General features: G+C 63.5%; 3 protein-coding genes across 4 annotated transcripts in view; all 3 read left to right on the forward strand.

The window, feature by feature from the left end:
• RAPGEFL1 (Rap guanine nucleotide exchange factor like 1) overlaps positions 1 to 4,480 on the forward strand; it is a 13,198-nt gene extending 8,718 nt beyond the window's left edge. The window contains exons 12-13 of the mRNA XM_050985523.1: positions 3,808 to 3,855; positions 4,475 to 4,480. Coding sequence (XP_050841480.1) covers positions 3,808 to 3,855; positions 4,475 to 4,480 — 54 coding nt within the window. The remainder of the gene's footprint in view (positions 1 to 3,807; positions 3,856 to 4,474) is intronic.
• Positions 7 to 9,557, forward strand: WIPF2 (WAS/WASL interacting protein family member 2). 2 transcript variants are annotated; one of them, XM_050985781.1, is made up of 8 exons: positions 7 to 3,855; positions 4,475 to 4,587; positions 4,761 to 4,893; positions 5,032 to 5,151; positions 5,581 to 6,231; positions 7,271 to 7,480; positions 7,589 to 7,690; positions 8,360 to 8,551. In XM_050985781.1, the coding sequence occupies exons 2-8, from the start codon at positions 4,525 to 4,527 to the stop codon at positions 8,398 to 8,400; spliced, it is 1,320 nt and encodes a 439-aa protein (XP_050841738.1). In that variant the 5' UTR covers positions 7 to 3,855; positions 4,475 to 4,524; the 3' UTR covers positions 8,401 to 8,551. The 2 variants fall into 2 exon arrangements, with proteins under 2 accessions (XP_050841738.1, XP_050841737.1); XM_050985780.1 differs by having other exon boundaries at positions 8 to 3,855; positions 7,158 to 7,480; positions 8,360 to 9,557.
• Positions 9,558 to 9,896: 339 nt separating this feature from the next.
• On the forward strand, positions 9,897 to 14,290 carry CDC6 (cell division cycle 6). The gene is made up of 12 exons (XM_050985779.1): positions 9,897 to 10,182; positions 10,351 to 10,599; positions 10,837 to 11,055; positions 11,536 to 11,735; positions 11,811 to 11,974; positions 12,092 to 12,198; positions 12,332 to 12,471; positions 12,558 to 12,658; positions 12,780 to 12,844; positions 12,966 to 13,165; positions 13,273 to 13,413; positions 13,665 to 14,290. The coding sequence occupies exons 2-12, from the start codon at positions 10,365 to 10,367 to the stop codon at positions 13,752 to 13,754; spliced, it is 1,662 nt and encodes a 553-aa protein (XP_050841736.1). The 5' UTR covers positions 9,897 to 10,182; positions 10,351 to 10,364; the 3' UTR covers positions 13,755 to 14,290.
• The last annotated feature ends 3,135 nt before the right edge of the window (positions 14,291 to 17,425 follow it).

Here is a 17,425-nt window from a genome sequence, read left to right on the forward strand (position 1 = left end):
CATCTTCCACTGGAAGGGGGGTTGTTCCAAGCCCCATCCTAGCTGAAACACTTCCAGGGATGGGGCAGCCACAGCTTTTTCTGGGCAGTGCTAGAGCTGATTTGTCCTTGGCGCTCCAGGGAGACACTTCCAGGGCTCCCTGCTCCCGGTGCAAGGGACGGGGGGGCCGGTGCACCGGGAGGGATGCCACTCTGTCGGGATTGCTGCACCCGGAATTCCCAGCTCCGGCTCGAAGGAACCGGGAAGTCCCCGCGTCTCCTGCCGCTTCCTCCCGCTGGAATAATTGAGCGCTTCCTGCCCAGCCCCTCGGTTCCTGCCCAGCCCCTCGTGTGCCACCTCTCCCTTCCCGGCTTCCTTTTGCCTCTTCGGCAAAGGGGGAGCGGCAGGGGAGGCTGGCAGGACGGGCTTTTCCTGCTTTTCCTTTTGCTGCAGCGGAATTTCGGGACAGGGTGCCTTGCTCCTGATTAAAGGTTTCCTCTGCTGAGTGACCTGAGATGGGAGCAGGGCACAGGCTGAGCCGGGTGTTCTGTGGTCGGAGATGGGAAACTGAGGCCAAGGAAACTGGAAATGGGGAAACTGAGGCCAAGGACCCTGGAGAGGAAAACGGAGGATGTGGAAGTTGTAGATGGATAGAGAAACTGAAGTCGTGGATGCTGTGGGTGGTTGGGGAAACTGAGGCTGTGGAGCTCATCCCTGAGGAATTAGAAACTCCGGAGATCGGGGTTTTTGTTAAAAACGCCTCGTCAGAGTCCGCGGGTCGTTAATAATTCACAGGGAGCGTCTGGATCCCGCGGGGCCGGAGCGTGTCTGTCTGTCTGCACGCAGGGATGCGCCGGCTCCGCGGGATGCTCCAAATGGAGCTGGCAGCTCGGCTCGGGGAGCATGCTGATAGGATTTTAAAAGCTTGAATGACCTTAAATCCTGCGATGGCTGTCGCTCAGGATAAATTATTTATGTAGCATCCTCAACTCCTCGGGAGCGGGCAGGAATGTCAGGCTGTGGAGGGAGGACAGGGTTGGAATTTGGGAGGGGGTAACGAGGATCTGCGGGTTTGGATGGGAAGAGAGGGAAGATAAAGGCGCGGGGGCGGGTGTTGGAGAGGTCCAGCCTTGGAAGTCGTTCCCAAACCGGTGCGGCCGCATTTCTGCACCGACATCAGAGGGTGGAAATTCCTCTTGATCTGCAGTTCAAAGCCTCCCTGAGGATGAGGCGCTGCAGCTCGAGCTTGCAAATGTGAAATACAAATCCGCCCGGAGCCCAAATCCCCCTGAAAAGCGAGGAAATAGGCGGCTGAAGGTCACTGCTGCTGCCTGTCCTGCTCCAGCAGCAATCCCCCCGGGATGAACGGGATGGGGGCTGCTGCTGGGGAGGGCGTTTCAATTCCCTCCACAGCAAACAGGGACTTGAAAAATGCCTGGAAAACGTGGCACGTCTCTCAGGCTGGGCTGGATCTGCCCAATCCTGCTGCTTTTAGGGGACAAGAGGCAGCTGAATGTCAAGTTCTTGGGATTTAGTAATGTTTTGATCCCTGGGTTGACAGGGAAGTGCTGGTCAAATCACTGCCGAGGCGTCTGTGGCCATGGTGGGCTCCAGCGTGTGGAACAGCAGCTGTGAAGCAGCTTTCCACAGGGTGACCTCGATCTGCTGATCTCTCCCTCCTCCCAAGGGACAGCTTTTCACACCTTGTTTTCCTTCTGCTTTGCTCAGAGCTTTCCTGAGGTTTGGATTGGAAAAGCAAAGGCACTGTGTAAACCTGCCCCTCCTGCCTCAGCCCAGCTTTTATCCACTGATGTCTCTGGATTCAGCTCTTCCCAGGCACTTCCCCTGAAAGCACAGGCAGCTGCCACTACAGCTTATGGAGCCCTCAGAAGCTCTAATGTGTCTTGGTGGAAGGGTCCTGGTAGAGAAGAACAAAGGAGAAGGGGTGCAGAGAAGTCGGAGCGTTGTTCACAGGCATAGCTTCTGCCAGGCATGAAGGGGTGCTGGGAGGAAAACTCCCCCCTTTTTTCTTTTCCTGGAGGATTTAGCTCCTGTCTCCCTAATCTATATCAGCTGGGTCTGTCTTCTTGCACATGAAAGATCCAGGCTGTATTTCAAAGGCACCGTTCCCAGCCGGAGCTCTGAGCTTTTCCCAGCCGTGTGCTGAGTTCAGGGCCTCTCGATTTTGGTTTTTCAATGTGACCTTTGCTGTTAATCCCCAGCCCGAACGGGGCCGTGCACCGAAATGGAATGACCTGTTTCTTGGGAATTCAGCTCCAGTTTATCCTCAAGCTGCTTTAGCTTAAACTCTTCTTTCCTCTCCCTCTTCTAGGTCAGAGCCTGGATCTGAGTACAGGTTTTGCTCTAAGGGCACCTTAGAGGGGAGACAGTGACTCGTGATCTGTTTGTAGAAATACCCACCTTGTCCTGCAGGTCCCTGAGGGTTGTCCCTGTGGACTGTCTGGAACTTGTCACAGGGTGTGTGACAAGTCTCCCAGGTCACACAGAGACCCCAGCAGTGCTGGCCTGGCACGGGTGGCACTGGCTGGTTTGTGCCAGCCGACAAATCCCTGTTTGTCTGTCTGTGAGATGTGTTGCTGTCACAGGGGCCAGTGAGGGAAGTGTCACCCTGGGAGTAACCAGCTGGCACAGCAGCAGAGCGGGGACACAGCACGTGACATTCCGGTGGGTCGGAAGGTGGTGGCCCTGGCATCACTCCTGTGCTGGCTCAGGGCTGTGACACACGAGCCCGAGTCAGGAGTCTTGTTACCTGGCGTGTTCCACAGCTGGATCCCTGCTAATTCCCTCCGGCAGCTGATCCAGCACGACCGGGGCTCTGCCCGGAGCCACTCGTGCCACCCTGGCCCTGTGATCCCACTGCAGGTGGGAAGGAGCACAGGGAAAAGTGCTCCTGTTCCAACACGTCCCAGACGAGCACGTTCAGAGCCGTCTGTGATCCTGCTCCAGTGGGAAAGGCTAAGGCTGGATGGGTTTGCTGGGTTTTGTTCCTGACTGGAGTGTCCAGAGGGATTGATGGATTTTGGATCTTGGGTGGGAGGCCTTGAGCTTGGGCTGGGGCAAAGGAGCACCACCAGGAACTGGGAGTCTCAGGGACTTGGGATAGAGGGAGGAATGTCTTCCTTATGAAGCTGTAGCTGAGGACTCCTCACAGGGTAGAAGAGCTGATTTTAATTAAAAGGAAGTTCAGGTATTTCTTTCTTTCCCTGAACCCCAGAGCCAGTGGTTTGCCCGAGGGCAGGGGAGCTGCTGCTGTGGCCGCCGTGCTGTTGCTCCCTGTGTCCCGTTCTCACACCCTGGGAATGTCTGACAGAAGATGGACCTGTGTCCTGTGGGATTAGGAAGTTGTAGTTTATCTAGCAGGAGATGAGTGGGAGAAGGGATCTGGTTGTTAATACCTGGTACAAACCTGAGTCATAAAGGAACTTTCCCTGCAGTGGGGGCTGTTCCCGTGCCCTCTGTCACCTGCCCTGGAGGTCAGGGCTCTAAAATCGGAAGTTTCAGGTGTGAAACTGCCCTGTCCTTTCCTCCTGTTGGTGGTGTGGTTCCCGTTAGTGACTGTGGAAAAGGTTTTCCTGTGGGAAGGACATCTGTGGCCCAGAGAGAGACATTTGTCTCCTGCCTCAGGGTCTGCCCTGAGCTCCTGAGACTCTCCATGTGCAAGGCCTCCAGTCATCACATTCCTATTCCCTGAGCCGGTGCTATGGGAGTCCCTACCTGAGCACTGCTGTCAGTGGCACGAGGGCCTGTGACTTCCCAGTGATTCAGGTTCCCCTTCCTGTCCCCAGTCCCTCTGTGTTCTGTCTCCAGTGTCGACCAGAGTTACCGGGCCCCGTGGAGCCCCGGGAGCTGTTCCAGGTGAGCCGTGGTGCCAGACAGGTTTATTCTGGGCTTCTGAGGAGTTGGAGCATTGCCAGATCTGTGCTGGGAAAGCTGGTTTCCCTGATTGCTTGGACAGCTTTGAGGGGGCTTTGGGGTTGTGGGGCACAGAGAGCCTTCAGTGCTTGAGGGTTACTGATGTAGGAGACAAGAGGTTAGGAAATTCAGGGATGGGAGACACAGAACAGTCCTGTGCTGCTCTGGCTGCTCTGGAGCCAGAGCCATCTGGCAGACTGGCCCTGGCCATGGCTGAAGAGGGCATGGGGGGCTACTGTCACACTCCCAAGTTAGCAGCCCCCGGCTGCAGCTGGAGGAGCTGGATGGATGGTGCAGGATCAGCTTGGCCAGGTTTTGTCTGCCGGGCGAGGTGATTGTGTGAGGCATGTCCTGGGTTTTGGCTGCCAGGGGACCCCTGGGGATTTGGGGTGGGGATGTGCTCCCACCTCTGGGATCTACTGCTCCAGGGTGTTGGGACAGCCTGGGAGAGCAGCTCCAGCTGCTGCTCTGCACAGGCACAGGGCACCAGCTCAATTCCCCGGGACTGTGTTTCACCTCCAGCTTTCCCCACGTTCCCTGACTGCTTCCTCCCTTCCTGCAGGCATGAGTGCCCAGGCCTGTCCCCAGCACTGAGACCCCGGAGCCTCCAGGATGCCGATCCCTCCTCCCCCGCCGCCGCCCCCCGGCCCCCCACCACCCCCCAGCCTCAGTCAGGTAGGGGTCATCTCGCTGTGCTGGGAGCTGGCCTGTCCCTACATGGGGCCACTTGCCCCTGGAGAAGGCTGACTGTGGCAGAGGTGGGGTGCTCTGGGAGGTGGGGATGTGGACCTGGGCTGTTCCTGTGCTGGAGGGTCCTGCGGAGGTGCTGAGCTGCTGCTCCTCTCCAGGCGAACACGGAACCGCCGAAGCTGAGCCGAGAGGAGCAGCGGGGCCGTGGGGCCCTCCTGCAGGACATCTGTAAAGGGACCAAGCTCAGGAAAGTGACCCAAATCAATGACCGGAGTGCACCCATCCTGGAAAGTGAGTCCCCAGGAGGCTCCTGGCTGCACGCTGGGCGCCACCAGACCCTGCAGGGTGCTTGCCCATCTGGTTCCCAGCAGCTCCTCATTGGAGGAGCAGATAATTCCAGGCTTAACCTCTTTGCCTCCCTCCTTTCAGAGCCCAAGGGCAGCGGCGGCAGCAGCTACGGCTCCGGCTCAGCTGCCATCCAGCCCAAGGGCGGCCTCTTCCAAGGCGGCGTTCCCAAGCTCAGACCTGTGGGAGCCAAGGACAGCTCAGGTAATGGCCACTGGCCCGTGGTCTGCGTGGGGGTCCTTGGGGAGGGCCCTGAGCAGGAAGGGGTTTGAGGATCTCACTGTGTGTCCCTGGGGATTTCAGCTGCTAAGAGGCAGGACCCCAAATCACATCCCATGCATGTCACAGGCCAGCTGTGCCCTCCCTGAACCTCAGCCCCACACACAGACTTCTTGGAGGGTGCAGGGGTTTCGTGTGTTGCTGAACTCTGTGTGTTCTCTGTGGTGGCCACAGAGTAGAGTGGTGAGAGAGGAGCCGTGTGTGGCTGTGCTCAGTGCCAGCTCCCTGTGTGTGCCAAACAGCCGTCCCTAGCCGTCCCTGTGGCCTGGCCCTCCTTGGCCGTGGCTCTGTGCATGGACAGGGCACTGCTCCCGTGCTGTCCCCAACCCCTCACTGTGCTCTCCTTCCCCGCAGACAGCTCCACTAAACAAACACTACAAGTCCCTGGCTCTAGAGCAGCTGCTCCCAGGCCCCCCGTGCCGGCCAACAACAGCCGCCCTCAGGACGATGCCGACAGCAGCCGGGGCTCCCCACCGGAACTGCCGCGCACGCAGAGGCCCTCCCTGCCTGACCTGTCCCGGCCCGGCACCGCCGGTGGCACCGGCATGAAGCACAGCTCCTCGGCCCCGCCGCCCCCACCGCCAGGACGCCGCGCCGCCGCCCCCCCGGCCCCCCCTCCAGCGCACGCCAAGGCCTCACCCTACAACCGGGAGAAGCCGCTGCCGCCCACCCCAGGACAGCGCCCGCCCGGCAGCAGGGACGGACCCCCCGCCCCTCCACCCATCAAACCCCCTCCTTCCCCTGTCAGCCTCCGCTCGGGCACTCAGGGCCAGTCTCTCGCCCCCCCGCCTCCCCCTTACCGGCAGCCCCCCGGTGTCCCCAACGGCCCCTCCAGCCCCAGCAGTGAGTCGGCCCCGGAGCTGCCGCAGAGACACAACTCCTTGCACAGGAAGGCACCGGGCCCTTTGCGGGGTCTGGCGCCGCCGCCGCCCACTGCTGCCTCCCCATCCCTGCAGAGCAGCCGCCCCCCACCGCCAGCCAGAGACCCCCCGAGCCGTGGAGCAGGTAAGAGCCACTCGCACCACAGTGCCTGGGGACAGCTGGCGTGATCAGGGTGGGAGGTGACGGGCAAGAGTTGGCTTCGGGGGCACGGCGAGTCTTCTGCGTGTGGTGATGGGGCCGAGCTGGGGCAGGAGTTGCAGTGCCATGTTTAACACATGTCCTTGGTCACATCCCATGACCATCCAGCTCCTTCCAAGCCTGATGCTGGCGGTGGGTCTGGGAAGCTCGTGCCCATGCTCTCCTGGGGTGGGAGATGAGAACGTGGGAGAGCATAGCTCCCCTCAGCTTCCTGAATGTCACTGGTAGGGTGCAAAAAGCTATGGCAGAGCAGGGAGAAGCCTTTCCCTGGGTGTGCAGCCCTCAGGAGTGTGTCCCCGTGGCTGGGACTGCTGTTGCCTGTGCCCGGTGCCCCCCCGTGCACTCCTGGGCTCCCCGTCCAGACCGCAGCTCCTGCCTGGGCCCCTGCCAAGCCGCTCCGTCCTTCTGGCCCTGCCAGAATCCCTCCTCAGAGCTACAGCTGGGGATCTGCGCTGTCAGCCCGAGTGTAATTAGGCTAATGAGGAGCACGAACTGCCATGGAGCCTCTGCGGGAGGCTGGGCAGAAGTGAGAGGTGGGTCAGAGGGGCTGTGGATCCTGTCACTACCTCGGTGACACTGCGGATGTGGCTTCCAGTCCTGGCAGGCAGCATCTTGGCTCCATGTGGAGCTGCTGCCCTTGGACTCTCTGGATTGTAGCTGCTCCTGGGATCCCTTCTGGTGCACAGGGATCTGTGCTCACTGTGGGCTGGGAGCACGTGGGGCTGGAGCAGCCCCTGGGGTGGACGGTGAGCCGTGGGGCAGCAGGGCTGGCTGGTCCCTGCACTGCAGCTGGTGGAGGGATGAGGAATGCAGATGTCAGGAGTGAGTGGGAAATCTCCGGGCACGCGTAGGAGCATCCCTGGGCCGCGGTCTGGCGCAGCAGCTGGCCTGGAACGCTCCGGGGGATGTCCCTGGCTTTGCCCCGGGAATGCCGCGCTCGGCGCTGACCCCGCTGTCCCCGCAGCTCCGCCGCCCCCGCCGCCGATGCTGCGGAACGGAGGGCGCGACGCCCCCCCGCCCCCCCCCCCCTACAGACTGCACGGCCCCGCCGAGCCCCCCAGCCGGGGGAAGCCCCCGCCACCACCCACCCGGACCCCGGCCGGGCCCCCGCCGCCGCCGCCGCCCGTGCGGAACGGGCACCGGGACTCCATCTCCACCGTCAGAGCATTCCTGGGTGAGTGGGACCCCTGCACGGATCCCTTCGCAGCCAAGCCCTGTGGCTTTGGCCGGGCTCCCTCAAAGCCCCCCTCCCTCACCTGCCCCTTTTGCCATTTCTTCACAGATGACTTTGAATCCAAATACTCCTTTCATCCCGTTGAAGACTTCCCAGCCCCAGAGGAATATAAATACTTCCAGAGAATCTACCCCAGCAAAACAAACAGAGGTGAGGAGGAGGAGGTGTCCCAAATTCCCTCTCCCCTCTTGTGCCCTCATGGCTGGCACTGTCCTGTTTGTCCCTGCACAGGGTGGGTGGTGCAGTGGCCGTGCCCTGGGCCCTTCTGTGTTCTGGGGGTGCTGAGCCCCATTCCCAGAGGTCCCAAGCCCTGAAGGCAGCTCTCTGTGCAGTGGGGTGGGGCAGAAATTTGGGCTGTGCAGATGCCCTATCCCACCTGCTCCTGGTTTGCCTGCAGAGCTCATTCCTGCCTTTCTGAGCACCTTTGGTACCAGAGGGGATCTCAAAGGACCCCTCAGCCAGGGCAGGGGCTGGGGGGATGCAGACCCTCAGGATAAACCCCGAGCACTGGCACTCGGACCCGGCAGAGCTCAAAGTGCCCTTGGTGCTGCACGTCAGCGCTGCGGATCCCGGCGGAGACTCCGGGGAGAATGGGATGCTCGTTTATTTTTAGAGCCATGAATGTTTAATGCGGGTTTGAAAAGCCCCGAGCTCGGTGCGGCTGCAGCGGCTGCTGCCAGGCGCAAATCCCAGGCTCCAGATCTCCGCGGGGAGGTCGGGGAGGGGGGGGCCGGCAGCTGGCGCGGGGGTGTGGAGGAGGGAAGGCAGACGTGCTGGATCCGGCTCTGCAGAGCTCCAACAGGCTTCCTTGTCTTCCAGCTACGCGTGGGGCTCCCCCTCTGCCCCCCATCCCCAGGTGAAAGCGGGCTGTGCGGGTGGATTGTTCCAGAGCAGAGACATGGAGCTCCTTCCCCTTCCTCAGCCGGACCCCCCCAGCTCCCAGCGCCCTGGATCCTGCATGACACACTCCCAGCCTCTCCGGTTTTCCCAGGACAAGTGGATCCCCCCCAGTGCAGCGTGCTCTGCCAGCCCCACCTCATCTATGCACCCCCCAGGAGTCAGTGACCTCGTGGCAAGCCTGGATGGGTCCATCCCTCATTCCTCCTCATGGATCCTGGGTCGGGATCTGCCTGGGAGCCGGGCACGGGACTTGAGGCCAAGCCGTGTGCTGGCTGTTGGGACCAGGGGGGCTCATGGAGGGAGGGCTGGGGTCAGGCAGGGAATGGACACGCTGTGAGACCCCCCCAGAGCGAGGGGAAGCAGGGACGGGCCAGCAGAGCCTCGTGATCCTGGTGGAACCTTGTTATCCCAGCACAGCCCATTGCTTTTTTGCACAAGAGCCAGTGGAGGCAGGGGGGAACATGATGGGACCACGCAGGGACACCCCAACAGCTGGTGGGGACCCCCTTTCTGAGACCCCCTTTCTCTGACCCCACAGGGGTGGCACCCCCATGTGCCCCCCTCAAAACCACTGCTCCCCTGGCACTTCCCCCTGGCATTCCCCTGGCTCTCACTGCTGCCTCCCCCCACACTTGAGCATTTTAACAAGAAAACACTAATTACATGTGGGGGGCGGGGGCGTTTGTGCTGGGTCTGGCACACCAGGGGGCACGTGGGGGGCCCTGGGGCCGGTGATGTTTTTGCCTTACACTCCCTGTCCGACGGGGGGGGGGGTCACACTAACGTAGTTACTGATCTCTGTACCATAGCAGGAAGGGCACGGGGTGTGGGGGGGCCACCCCTGCAGGTGGGTTTTGGGCTCATTCAGGGGATTTTTTTTTTTTTCTATGATGATGGACCTTCCCCTGTTGAGGCTGGAGTGAGGTGGGTGAGGGGTGAGCGGGGGGTTTCTCTGGAAATGAGCCCCCCCCAGCGCTGCCCTTTGGGTTAAATAAAGGTTCAATACGGTTCTGCCCCTCCTGGAGCAAGGGGCCCTTTTAAAAGGGAACAGAGGAATTTGGAGGAGCTGGAAATTACATTTAAATAAAAGTAATAAAGTGATTAATGATGTCAAGGACACTGTCTAAGGGGGAGGTTCCCAGGAACCCCTTTTCTTTCTTGGAGGTGATGCCCTAAGGGCTGGGAGCAGGGCACTTTGGCAGACAGGGTGGAGGGTACTGGGAGCGCAGTAGGAAGGCAGGATCGGGATTACTGGTGGCACTGGGACCACTGGGAACGAGGATTGTGGGTACTGGGAGCAGGGGGAGGGGGGATTGTTGGGTGTGGGCGCTGGGAGCATGGGGGAAACGCCGTGGGGAATACTGGGAGGAAGGGTGGGGAGTACTGGGAGCGTGGGGAGACAAGACTGGGCGGCAGTAGAAAAGCAATGTAGGAGGAACTGGTGGCACTGGGAGGACGAGGAAGGCTGGGTCGGGGGGTGCGGGCCCTGGGAGCACTGGGGGAACGGGGAGCGCGGAGTACCAGCAGGCGGACCACAGCTCCCAGCGTGCCCCGCGCGCCGCGCACAGCACTTTCCGCCCTGCCTCGGCTGCGCTCGCTGATTGGCTGCTCTGTTGCGGTCCTTCCTCCGGCTGCGGCGATTGGCGGCGGCTGCAGCGGCGCGACCAATGGGGCGAAGGGGGCGGGGCCAGCTCGGCCTGGTGGCGGGAAGTACGGAGCTGGGGCTGATTTGGCGCGAGAAGGTCGGTGGGGGTAGCGGGGCCGATCCGGAGGGGACCCGGGGGGGCTTGGGGGGACATGGGGGCAAGAGATGGGGGGCAGGGCGGTAGGGACTGGTACTAGGGGGGCAGGGGATGGCCGGCACCCGCGGGGCTGGCTGTCTTTCTCACCTGATCGCTGTTCTCCTCCAGCCGTAGCCCCCGCCATGGCCAGCAGCAGCCAGCAGAGCCAGCCCACCATCGGCTTTCCCCGCACAAGGAGCGCCCGACGCCTCGCTACCCCCTCGGCCAAGAGCGACCCCGAAGCCCCTGCTCTGCGCCCCTCGCCGCGTTCCAAGGCCTCGGGCTCCAGCCCGGCCACCCCGGACACACGCTCAGGCCGGGCCACAGCGCAGCCCCTGACACCCAAAGCGCAGCCCCTGAGCCCCCGCAAACGCCTGGGTGAGTCCCTCCGCCGGGACATCCCGGGAGTGGCGGGGGGCGCATCCCCCTTTTCATCCCGAGGGCTGGGGCAGACAGATGGGCCCAGCCCCGTCTGGCTCTGGTCCAGCTCCGTTTGTGGCTTCACCCCCATTTCGGGAGGAAGAGCTGCTCCCTTGGGGTTTCTGGGGGGGGCTGAAGCATAAACTCCCCCAGGGAGAGTGGCCCTGTGTCACCACCAGCTTGTTGTCCCTGCAGGTGATGACAACCTGTGCAACGTCCCCCATGCCTTACCTTGCTCCCCGGCCAAACGCAGCAAGGAGAACCGGGGCCGTCGCCTGCTTTTTGGGGACCCCTCAGCCTCCCCCGAGCAGCCCAAAGGCTCAGGGCCATCCCCACGGAGCGGGGGGCCAGGGACCCCCCGGAGCTCAGGGCTCAGCGGGCAGCACCCACGCACTCAGCTCTTCAGGCAGGAAGGTGGGTAGGGGGTGATGGATGGGATGGGTATGGGGTTATGGATGGGATGGGGATGCAGGGATGGGGTTATGGGTGGGATGGGGATGCAGGGATGGGGATGGGGTTATGGGTGGGATGGGGATGAAGGGATGGGGATGGGGTTATGGGTGGGATGGGGATGAAGGGATGGGAATGGGCTTATGGATGGGATGGGGATGCAGGGTGGGGATGGGGTTATGGGTGGGATGGGGATGGGGTTATGGAATGGATGGGGATGCAGGAAGGTGGGTAGGGGGTGATGGATGGGATGGGGATGCATGGATGGATGGGATTGGGAATATGGATAAGGGATGGTGATGGGGATTGATTTGAGGGTGTGGAGGAAAGGATGGGGTTGGGGATATGGGGATAGGGATGGGTATATGGAGCTAGGGATAGATATGAAGGCAGGGGTAGGGATGGGGATGATGATCAGCCCTGAGTCCTCTTGCTCCTGTGCAGGTACCTGTTACCAGCAGGCCAAGCAGGTGCTGCACGCGGCCGTGCCCGAGCGGCTGCAGGGCAGGGAGCGGGAGACGGGGATGCTGCGGCAGTTCCTGCTGGAACACGTCCTGGGGCGCCGGCCTGGCAGCCTCTACGTGTCCGGAGCCCCTGGGACTGGGAAAACAGCCTGTCTGAGCCGTGTCCTGCTCGACTGCAAGGTGTGTGCCATGGCCACGCTGTGGGGGCTGGGGGGCAGTGGGATGGGGCCAGTGTAACATTCCTATTCCTCACAGGACAAGCTGGCTGGCAGCAGGACTGTGGTGCTGAACTGCATGGCACTGGGCAGCCCCCACAGCGTCTTCCCTGCCCTGGCACAGCAGCTGGGGCTGCCTGTGGCCACTGGACGGGAGCGTATCAGGAGCCTGGAGAAGCATCTGACGGCCAAGGGACCCATGGTGTGAGTTCCCTGTCTCTGGTGGGTGGGGTGGGATTCCCCTGGATGCAGCAGCTCTGCTCTCCCTGCTTGGAGTTCTGTGAGGGGACAGAGCAGGGGTTGATCTGGGCTCTCCCACAGCCTCCTGGTGCTGGATGAGCTGGACCAGCTGGAGAGCAAAGGCCAGGACGTGCTCTACACCCTCTTTGAGTGGTCCCAGCTGCCCAGCTCCAGGCTCGTCCTCGTGGGTGAGTGTGCAGGGTGTAAGAGGTTGCACTGCTCTCCTCTTTGCGGGGGGTTGATGGAGACTTCCCTTTGCAGCCCCCTCCTGCTCCCTCCTTGGAGAACAGCCCTCATCCTCCTCTTCCTCTCTCCCTGCAGGGCTGGCCAATGCCCTGGACCTGACAGACAGGAGCCTGGCCAGGCTGGGAGCCCACCTGGCTGGCAAGCCCCGGCTGCTGCACTTCCCACCCTACACCAAGGAGCAGCTCACCCTCATCCTGCAGGAGAGGCTGGGACAGGTGGGGACACGGGGAGGACAAAGTGGGGGGCCATGGGGTCCTCTGCCCGCACGGGTGGCAGCACTGACAGCCATGGTGCCCCACAGGTGGCAGGTGACCCCATCCTGGACTCTGCTGCACTCCAGTTCTGTGCCCGCAAGGTCTCTGCAGTCTCCGGTGATGCCCGCAAGGCCCTGGATGTCTGCAGGTCAGTGTGTGCCCCAAACCCAGCCAGATTGGTCCCTGGGAGTCTCCATGGCTTCCCTGCACCATGGTGCTCGTGCCAGGGGTGCCTGCTCTGCCTGGCACTCAGGGCTGTCCCTCCCCAGGCGTGCTGTGGAGGTGGTGGAGCTGGAGGTGCGAGGCCAGACCCTGCTCAAGCCACTGCCCAGGGGTGAGTCACTGCTGCCAGAGCCAAAACCCTGCGACAGCTCCTCAGTGAGAGTCTGGGCTCCCTTTGTGGGACACCTCTCTCCCTGTTCTCATCTCCCTGGGATCCTCTCTCTGTCCCACAGGTGACTCCCCGGTGTCCCCTGTCCCCAAGCGTGTGGGGCTCCTGCACATCTCCCGGGTGCTCTCGGAGGTGTTTGGGGACCGGCTGGCAGGGGGGTCCCGGGGTGCCCAGGACACCTTCCCCCTGCAGCAGAAGGTGCTGCTCTGCTCCCTGCTCCTGCTTGCCCGGCACTCACACGCCCGCGAGGTGACCCTGGGGAAGGTGAGTGGATGTGGGACCCTCTCAGGGCTGCACCTGGCAGTGGGTGGGTGTCCCTGGGGTGTCCCTTGGGTGCTTGGCCGTGGTGTAACCCCCCCTGCCCTCCCCAGCTCCATGACACCTACAGCCAGGTGTGCCGGCGGCAGCAGCTCCCCGCTGTCGACCAGGCCGAGTGTCTGTCCCTTGTCACCCTCCTGGAGTCCCGCGGTGTCCTCGAGCTCAAGAAGGCCAAGGAGGCCCGGCTGGCCAAGGTACTGTGGGGTTCTGGGGCAGGGACAGTGCTGGGACACGATGGAGTGGTGGGAATGGGGCAGGATCTGGCAGCTGGATGCTGAGCACAACCCAGTTCTCCCTCCCAGGGTCTGGTGACAGTGCTGGGACATGGTCCAGTGGTGGGGCAGGGGCAGGATCTTTCAGCTCAGTGCTGGGACACAATGCAGTGGTGGGAGTGGGGCAGGATCTGTCAGCTGGGTGCTGAGCACACCCCTGTTCTCCCTCCCAGGTTTCCCTGATGCTGGAGGAGGCAGCCCTAGAGCACAGGCTGCAGGACACGGCGCTGGTGGGCAGCATCCTCACCCAGGGGCTGCACTAACCCCCCCCTGCCTCCCAGCAACTCCTTCCCCGTGGCCCCAAGGGGGATTTTGCTGCTGTGGCAAGTGGCTCCCAAGGTCTTGGACATTTGTCAAGTTCTGCCCTGGGGCTGTCAGTCTGGGGTATTTTTATTAATATTTTAATGTAATAATATTATTAATGATATATTGTAATTGCTGCATGATGGGAGCTTAGGTGGGAGGCTGGGACACCCCCCAGCCCCTCTGTGGCACCCCCAGCCCCTTTGCAGGGAGTGGGGTGCTCCTGGTCCCCCTTGCCACCCTGGTGTGTGATCCTGAGGTCTGGTGTTGCTCCTGCCATGAATCCCAGACCACGTTTGCTCCCAACTCTTTCAGAGCCTTCTGGGGCTCTCTGGAACCTTCTTGACCGCTCTGGCTGCAGGGAGAATCTTCCCAGTGCCAGCCCCGCTCTGGGACCCAGTGCTGGCAGTGGCACAGGAGGGGCAGGGACCCCTGGGGTGAGAGAACAGGGGAGATTCTTTTACCTCTTGCCGTGAAATAAAGTCATTTCAGTTCACATTTGTCTCCTGCCCCCCGTGTTTCACCCCTGTTCCCCCAATCCCTGCCTGCCCCACAGCTGTGGAGACCCAGCCCTGTCCTCCCCATCCCCTCTCCTGGGCTCCAGCCCCAACCTCAGCTCCTGGCCCCAGCTCATCTGTTTCTGTTAAATAATGGACGCTTTGACCTAATTTTGCAGCTTCCTCATGGCAGGGGGGGGCTGTGTTGGGGGTTCCAAATGGGGGTGGGGGGAGTGGGAAGGGATGAGGCTCTGCTGTCCTTCCATTCCACCCTACCTCTGCCATCCCACTCTGTCCCTCAGGACCCCTGGCTGCCCCTCAGCAGCTCCTGGCCAGGGATGGGGTGCTGCTGATGGGAGAGGACGTGGTACTGGTGTCCCCAGTGTGCCTCAGTTTCCCACCCTGTGGGCCCAGGGGGTGGCCCTGCTATGTCCCAGCTCCACCCCGGCTCTGCCCCTGTGGCATCCCTGCAGCTCACAGGACACGGGGACATTTCCAGCGGCTGCCCAGGGCAAGGGCACAAAGGGGAGCCTGCTGAGGCCCCTGGGTGCCACCACAAACGGGGTGCAGGGCCAGGGGACACCTTGGGGACACGTGCGTCCCTGCTGGCCGTGGGGAGCGGCGGGGAAAGCGAGGCGGGGGGGCACGGGGGAATGTGGGGGCCCCGAGCAGGCTCAGCCCGGGCTGCCGGCGCTATTTATAGCCGGCCCTGCCATGTGTCGGACGTGTGCGGCGGCACGGGCGGGCGCTGGGGTCAGCCCGGGCTGTGCCCGCTCTGGGCTGTGTCCCGGTGCCCTCACCACGTCAGGAGCCTGTCCCTGCCCCTCCCCGCACCGTCACCCAGCCGCTGTCACCAGGCTCTGGGGCTGAGCCGGTACCGGCATCGTCCTTCCCGCGGGCTGCCTGGGGGTCCCCAGCTCCCCACGTCCTGCCCCAGGGAGTGATGCAGCCCCCCGGCACACGGTGACATGGCACACGGTGGCAGTGTCAGGAAGGAAGCGCCTGGCAGCCTGCGGGTCTGCGGTGACGCGGTGGTGATGCTGGCAGGCATCCTTCCCCCTCTGTCCCCTGGGTCCCTCCCTCTGTCCCCTCGGTTCCTCCATCCCCCTGTGTCCCCCCCGTGGTGATGGCAGAGGTGATGGTGGCACAGGGACATTCCCACATCTGGGCCACACGGCTGTGGTGGCACCCCGGTGTGTTGCCAGCCCTGTCAGTGTCCCTGGGGTGTCCTGGCTGTGTGCGTGGCGATGGGGACAGGCCCCCCTGGCCATGCCAGTGCCAGCCCCAGCCCCGCTCTGCCGCAGTGGATGAAAAATCGATGGCGCAGCTGGATCCGGGAGCGTGGGTGCCGGAGCCGTTCGTCACCGCGGGCTGCCGGCGCTGCTGTGGCAGCAGCGTGGAGAGGGGACACCCCGCGACACCCAGCAGCGATGTGCGGAGCCCGAGGGGCCGCCGGGCTCCTGTCCCCCGGCTCCAGCACCCGTGTCGCCTGTCCCCGCACACACGTGCCGTGCCCACGGGGCCGGGCAGGGCCGTGCCGTGCCTGAGCGCGCTGCGGGGCGGGGGCTCGGTGTCCCCTCGGCGGTGTCCCCGGTGCCCCGGCTGCCTCGCTGTCCTCCCTTGCACTCTCCTTACATAAGCGGCCACGTGGCGGGCACGGCCGCCTCCCGCCGCGCCGTCACCGTCGGCACCCAGATTCCATCTGACAGCCCCGTTCCGCTCGGCTGCTCCCGCCTGGCACCGGGGCCGCGGGTGCGGGGCGGGACCCCGCACGACCCCGCGCCGGGCGAGGCCTCGGTGGCATGGGGACACGGGGACACGGCCGCCCGGTGCTGGTGGCACCTCCTGCCGCGCCCTGGCACCCGCTGCCCGCCCTCGGTGCGGCGACGCCGCGGGACCGGCAGCGGGCGGGATGCGGCCGGTGATGGGCTCGGTGCCGCGGGGCCGGGCTGGGCTCGGGGGATCCCCGGTGGCCGGCGGTGCCCCGGTGGGAGCGCAGGGGGGTCGGGCTGGCCGGCGAGCACATCTGGGAGTGATTTGGCACATTCCACTGGGCTGAGCACATGCCGGCGCCTGGGCCTCGCCGCCGCGGCCCCGGTGTGCGCGGAGGGGGCCAGAGGCTGGCCCGGCCGCGGTGTCCAACTTCGTTCTGGTGAGCGCACGGGGGAAACTGAGGCACGGGAGTGTGCTGAGTGGCCTGGTGGTCATCACCCTCCTGTGTGGGCACAGTGGGATCCTGACAGGCATCCAAAGGTCCTGGGCAGCAGGGGGTAGGTGTGACTCCCCCCGGGGCAATGTGCTGAGGCTGCCTACACTCCTCATATGTGAGTCTTCCCAGGGGAACTCCTGCCCCACTGCCCTCCCAGCCCTCGTGCTGCAGGGTCTGGGCTGTGCTGGTGGGTGCAGACCTTTCTGGCCTTCCCGAATGTGGCTGGGTAGCCTGTGTCCATGTCCGTGTCCGTGTCTCCATCGCCATCCCCCTCCTAGGATCAGCAACTCTCCGGGGACACACAGAGCAGGGAATTCCTCTGGCTACGGGCACTCTGTACCCCCGGGGTGCCACAGGTGCCCCCAGCCCTTCCCCTCTGAGCCTGGGGGGCAGTCATGGGACTCCCCATCCCTGTCCCCTCTTCCCCTCAGTGTGTTCCCATCTCTTGCCTACACCCCTGCAGCGCCTACACCCTGTGTTTTCCCTCCTGTGGGTGCCCCAATCCCCCACCTGGGTGGGGGTGAGTATCCAGAGTCAGAGAAGAGGGAAGCGGGCTGGGGGCGGGGGGGGAGGCGTTGGAGCACCTCCTCCTGTGAGTGTGGGGGGGAAGAAGGGTAAGGGGGGGGGAAATCGAAATTGCGGTGCGCGGCCCCTTTAAGAGCCCCCCCCAAGCGCGGCGCGCGCACCCACTTTCTCCCCTTCCGCTTTCTGGAGACTTCAAAGAGTTGCAAAGGCGCGCTGGCCCCGCCCCCGCCCCGCCCCCGCCCGCGCCCCATTGGCCGGCGGGGCGGGGCGGGGGCGGGGTCCACCGGGAGGGGCGTGTCCTCCTCCCGCTCTCCCCCCGCCCTCCGCCGCCGCCGCCGCCGCCGCCGCCGCTGCCCCGCCCGGCCCAGCCCCGGGTAAAGTTTCCCCGCGAGCACATGAC

This window comes from Serinus canaria, chromosome 27 (genome assembly GCF_022539315.1).
Source record: "Serinus canaria isolate serCan28SL12 chromosome 27, serCan2020, whole genome shotgun sequence".
Lineage (NCBI taxonomy): Eukaryota > Metazoa > Chordata > Aves > Passeriformes > Fringillidae > Serinus > Serinus canaria.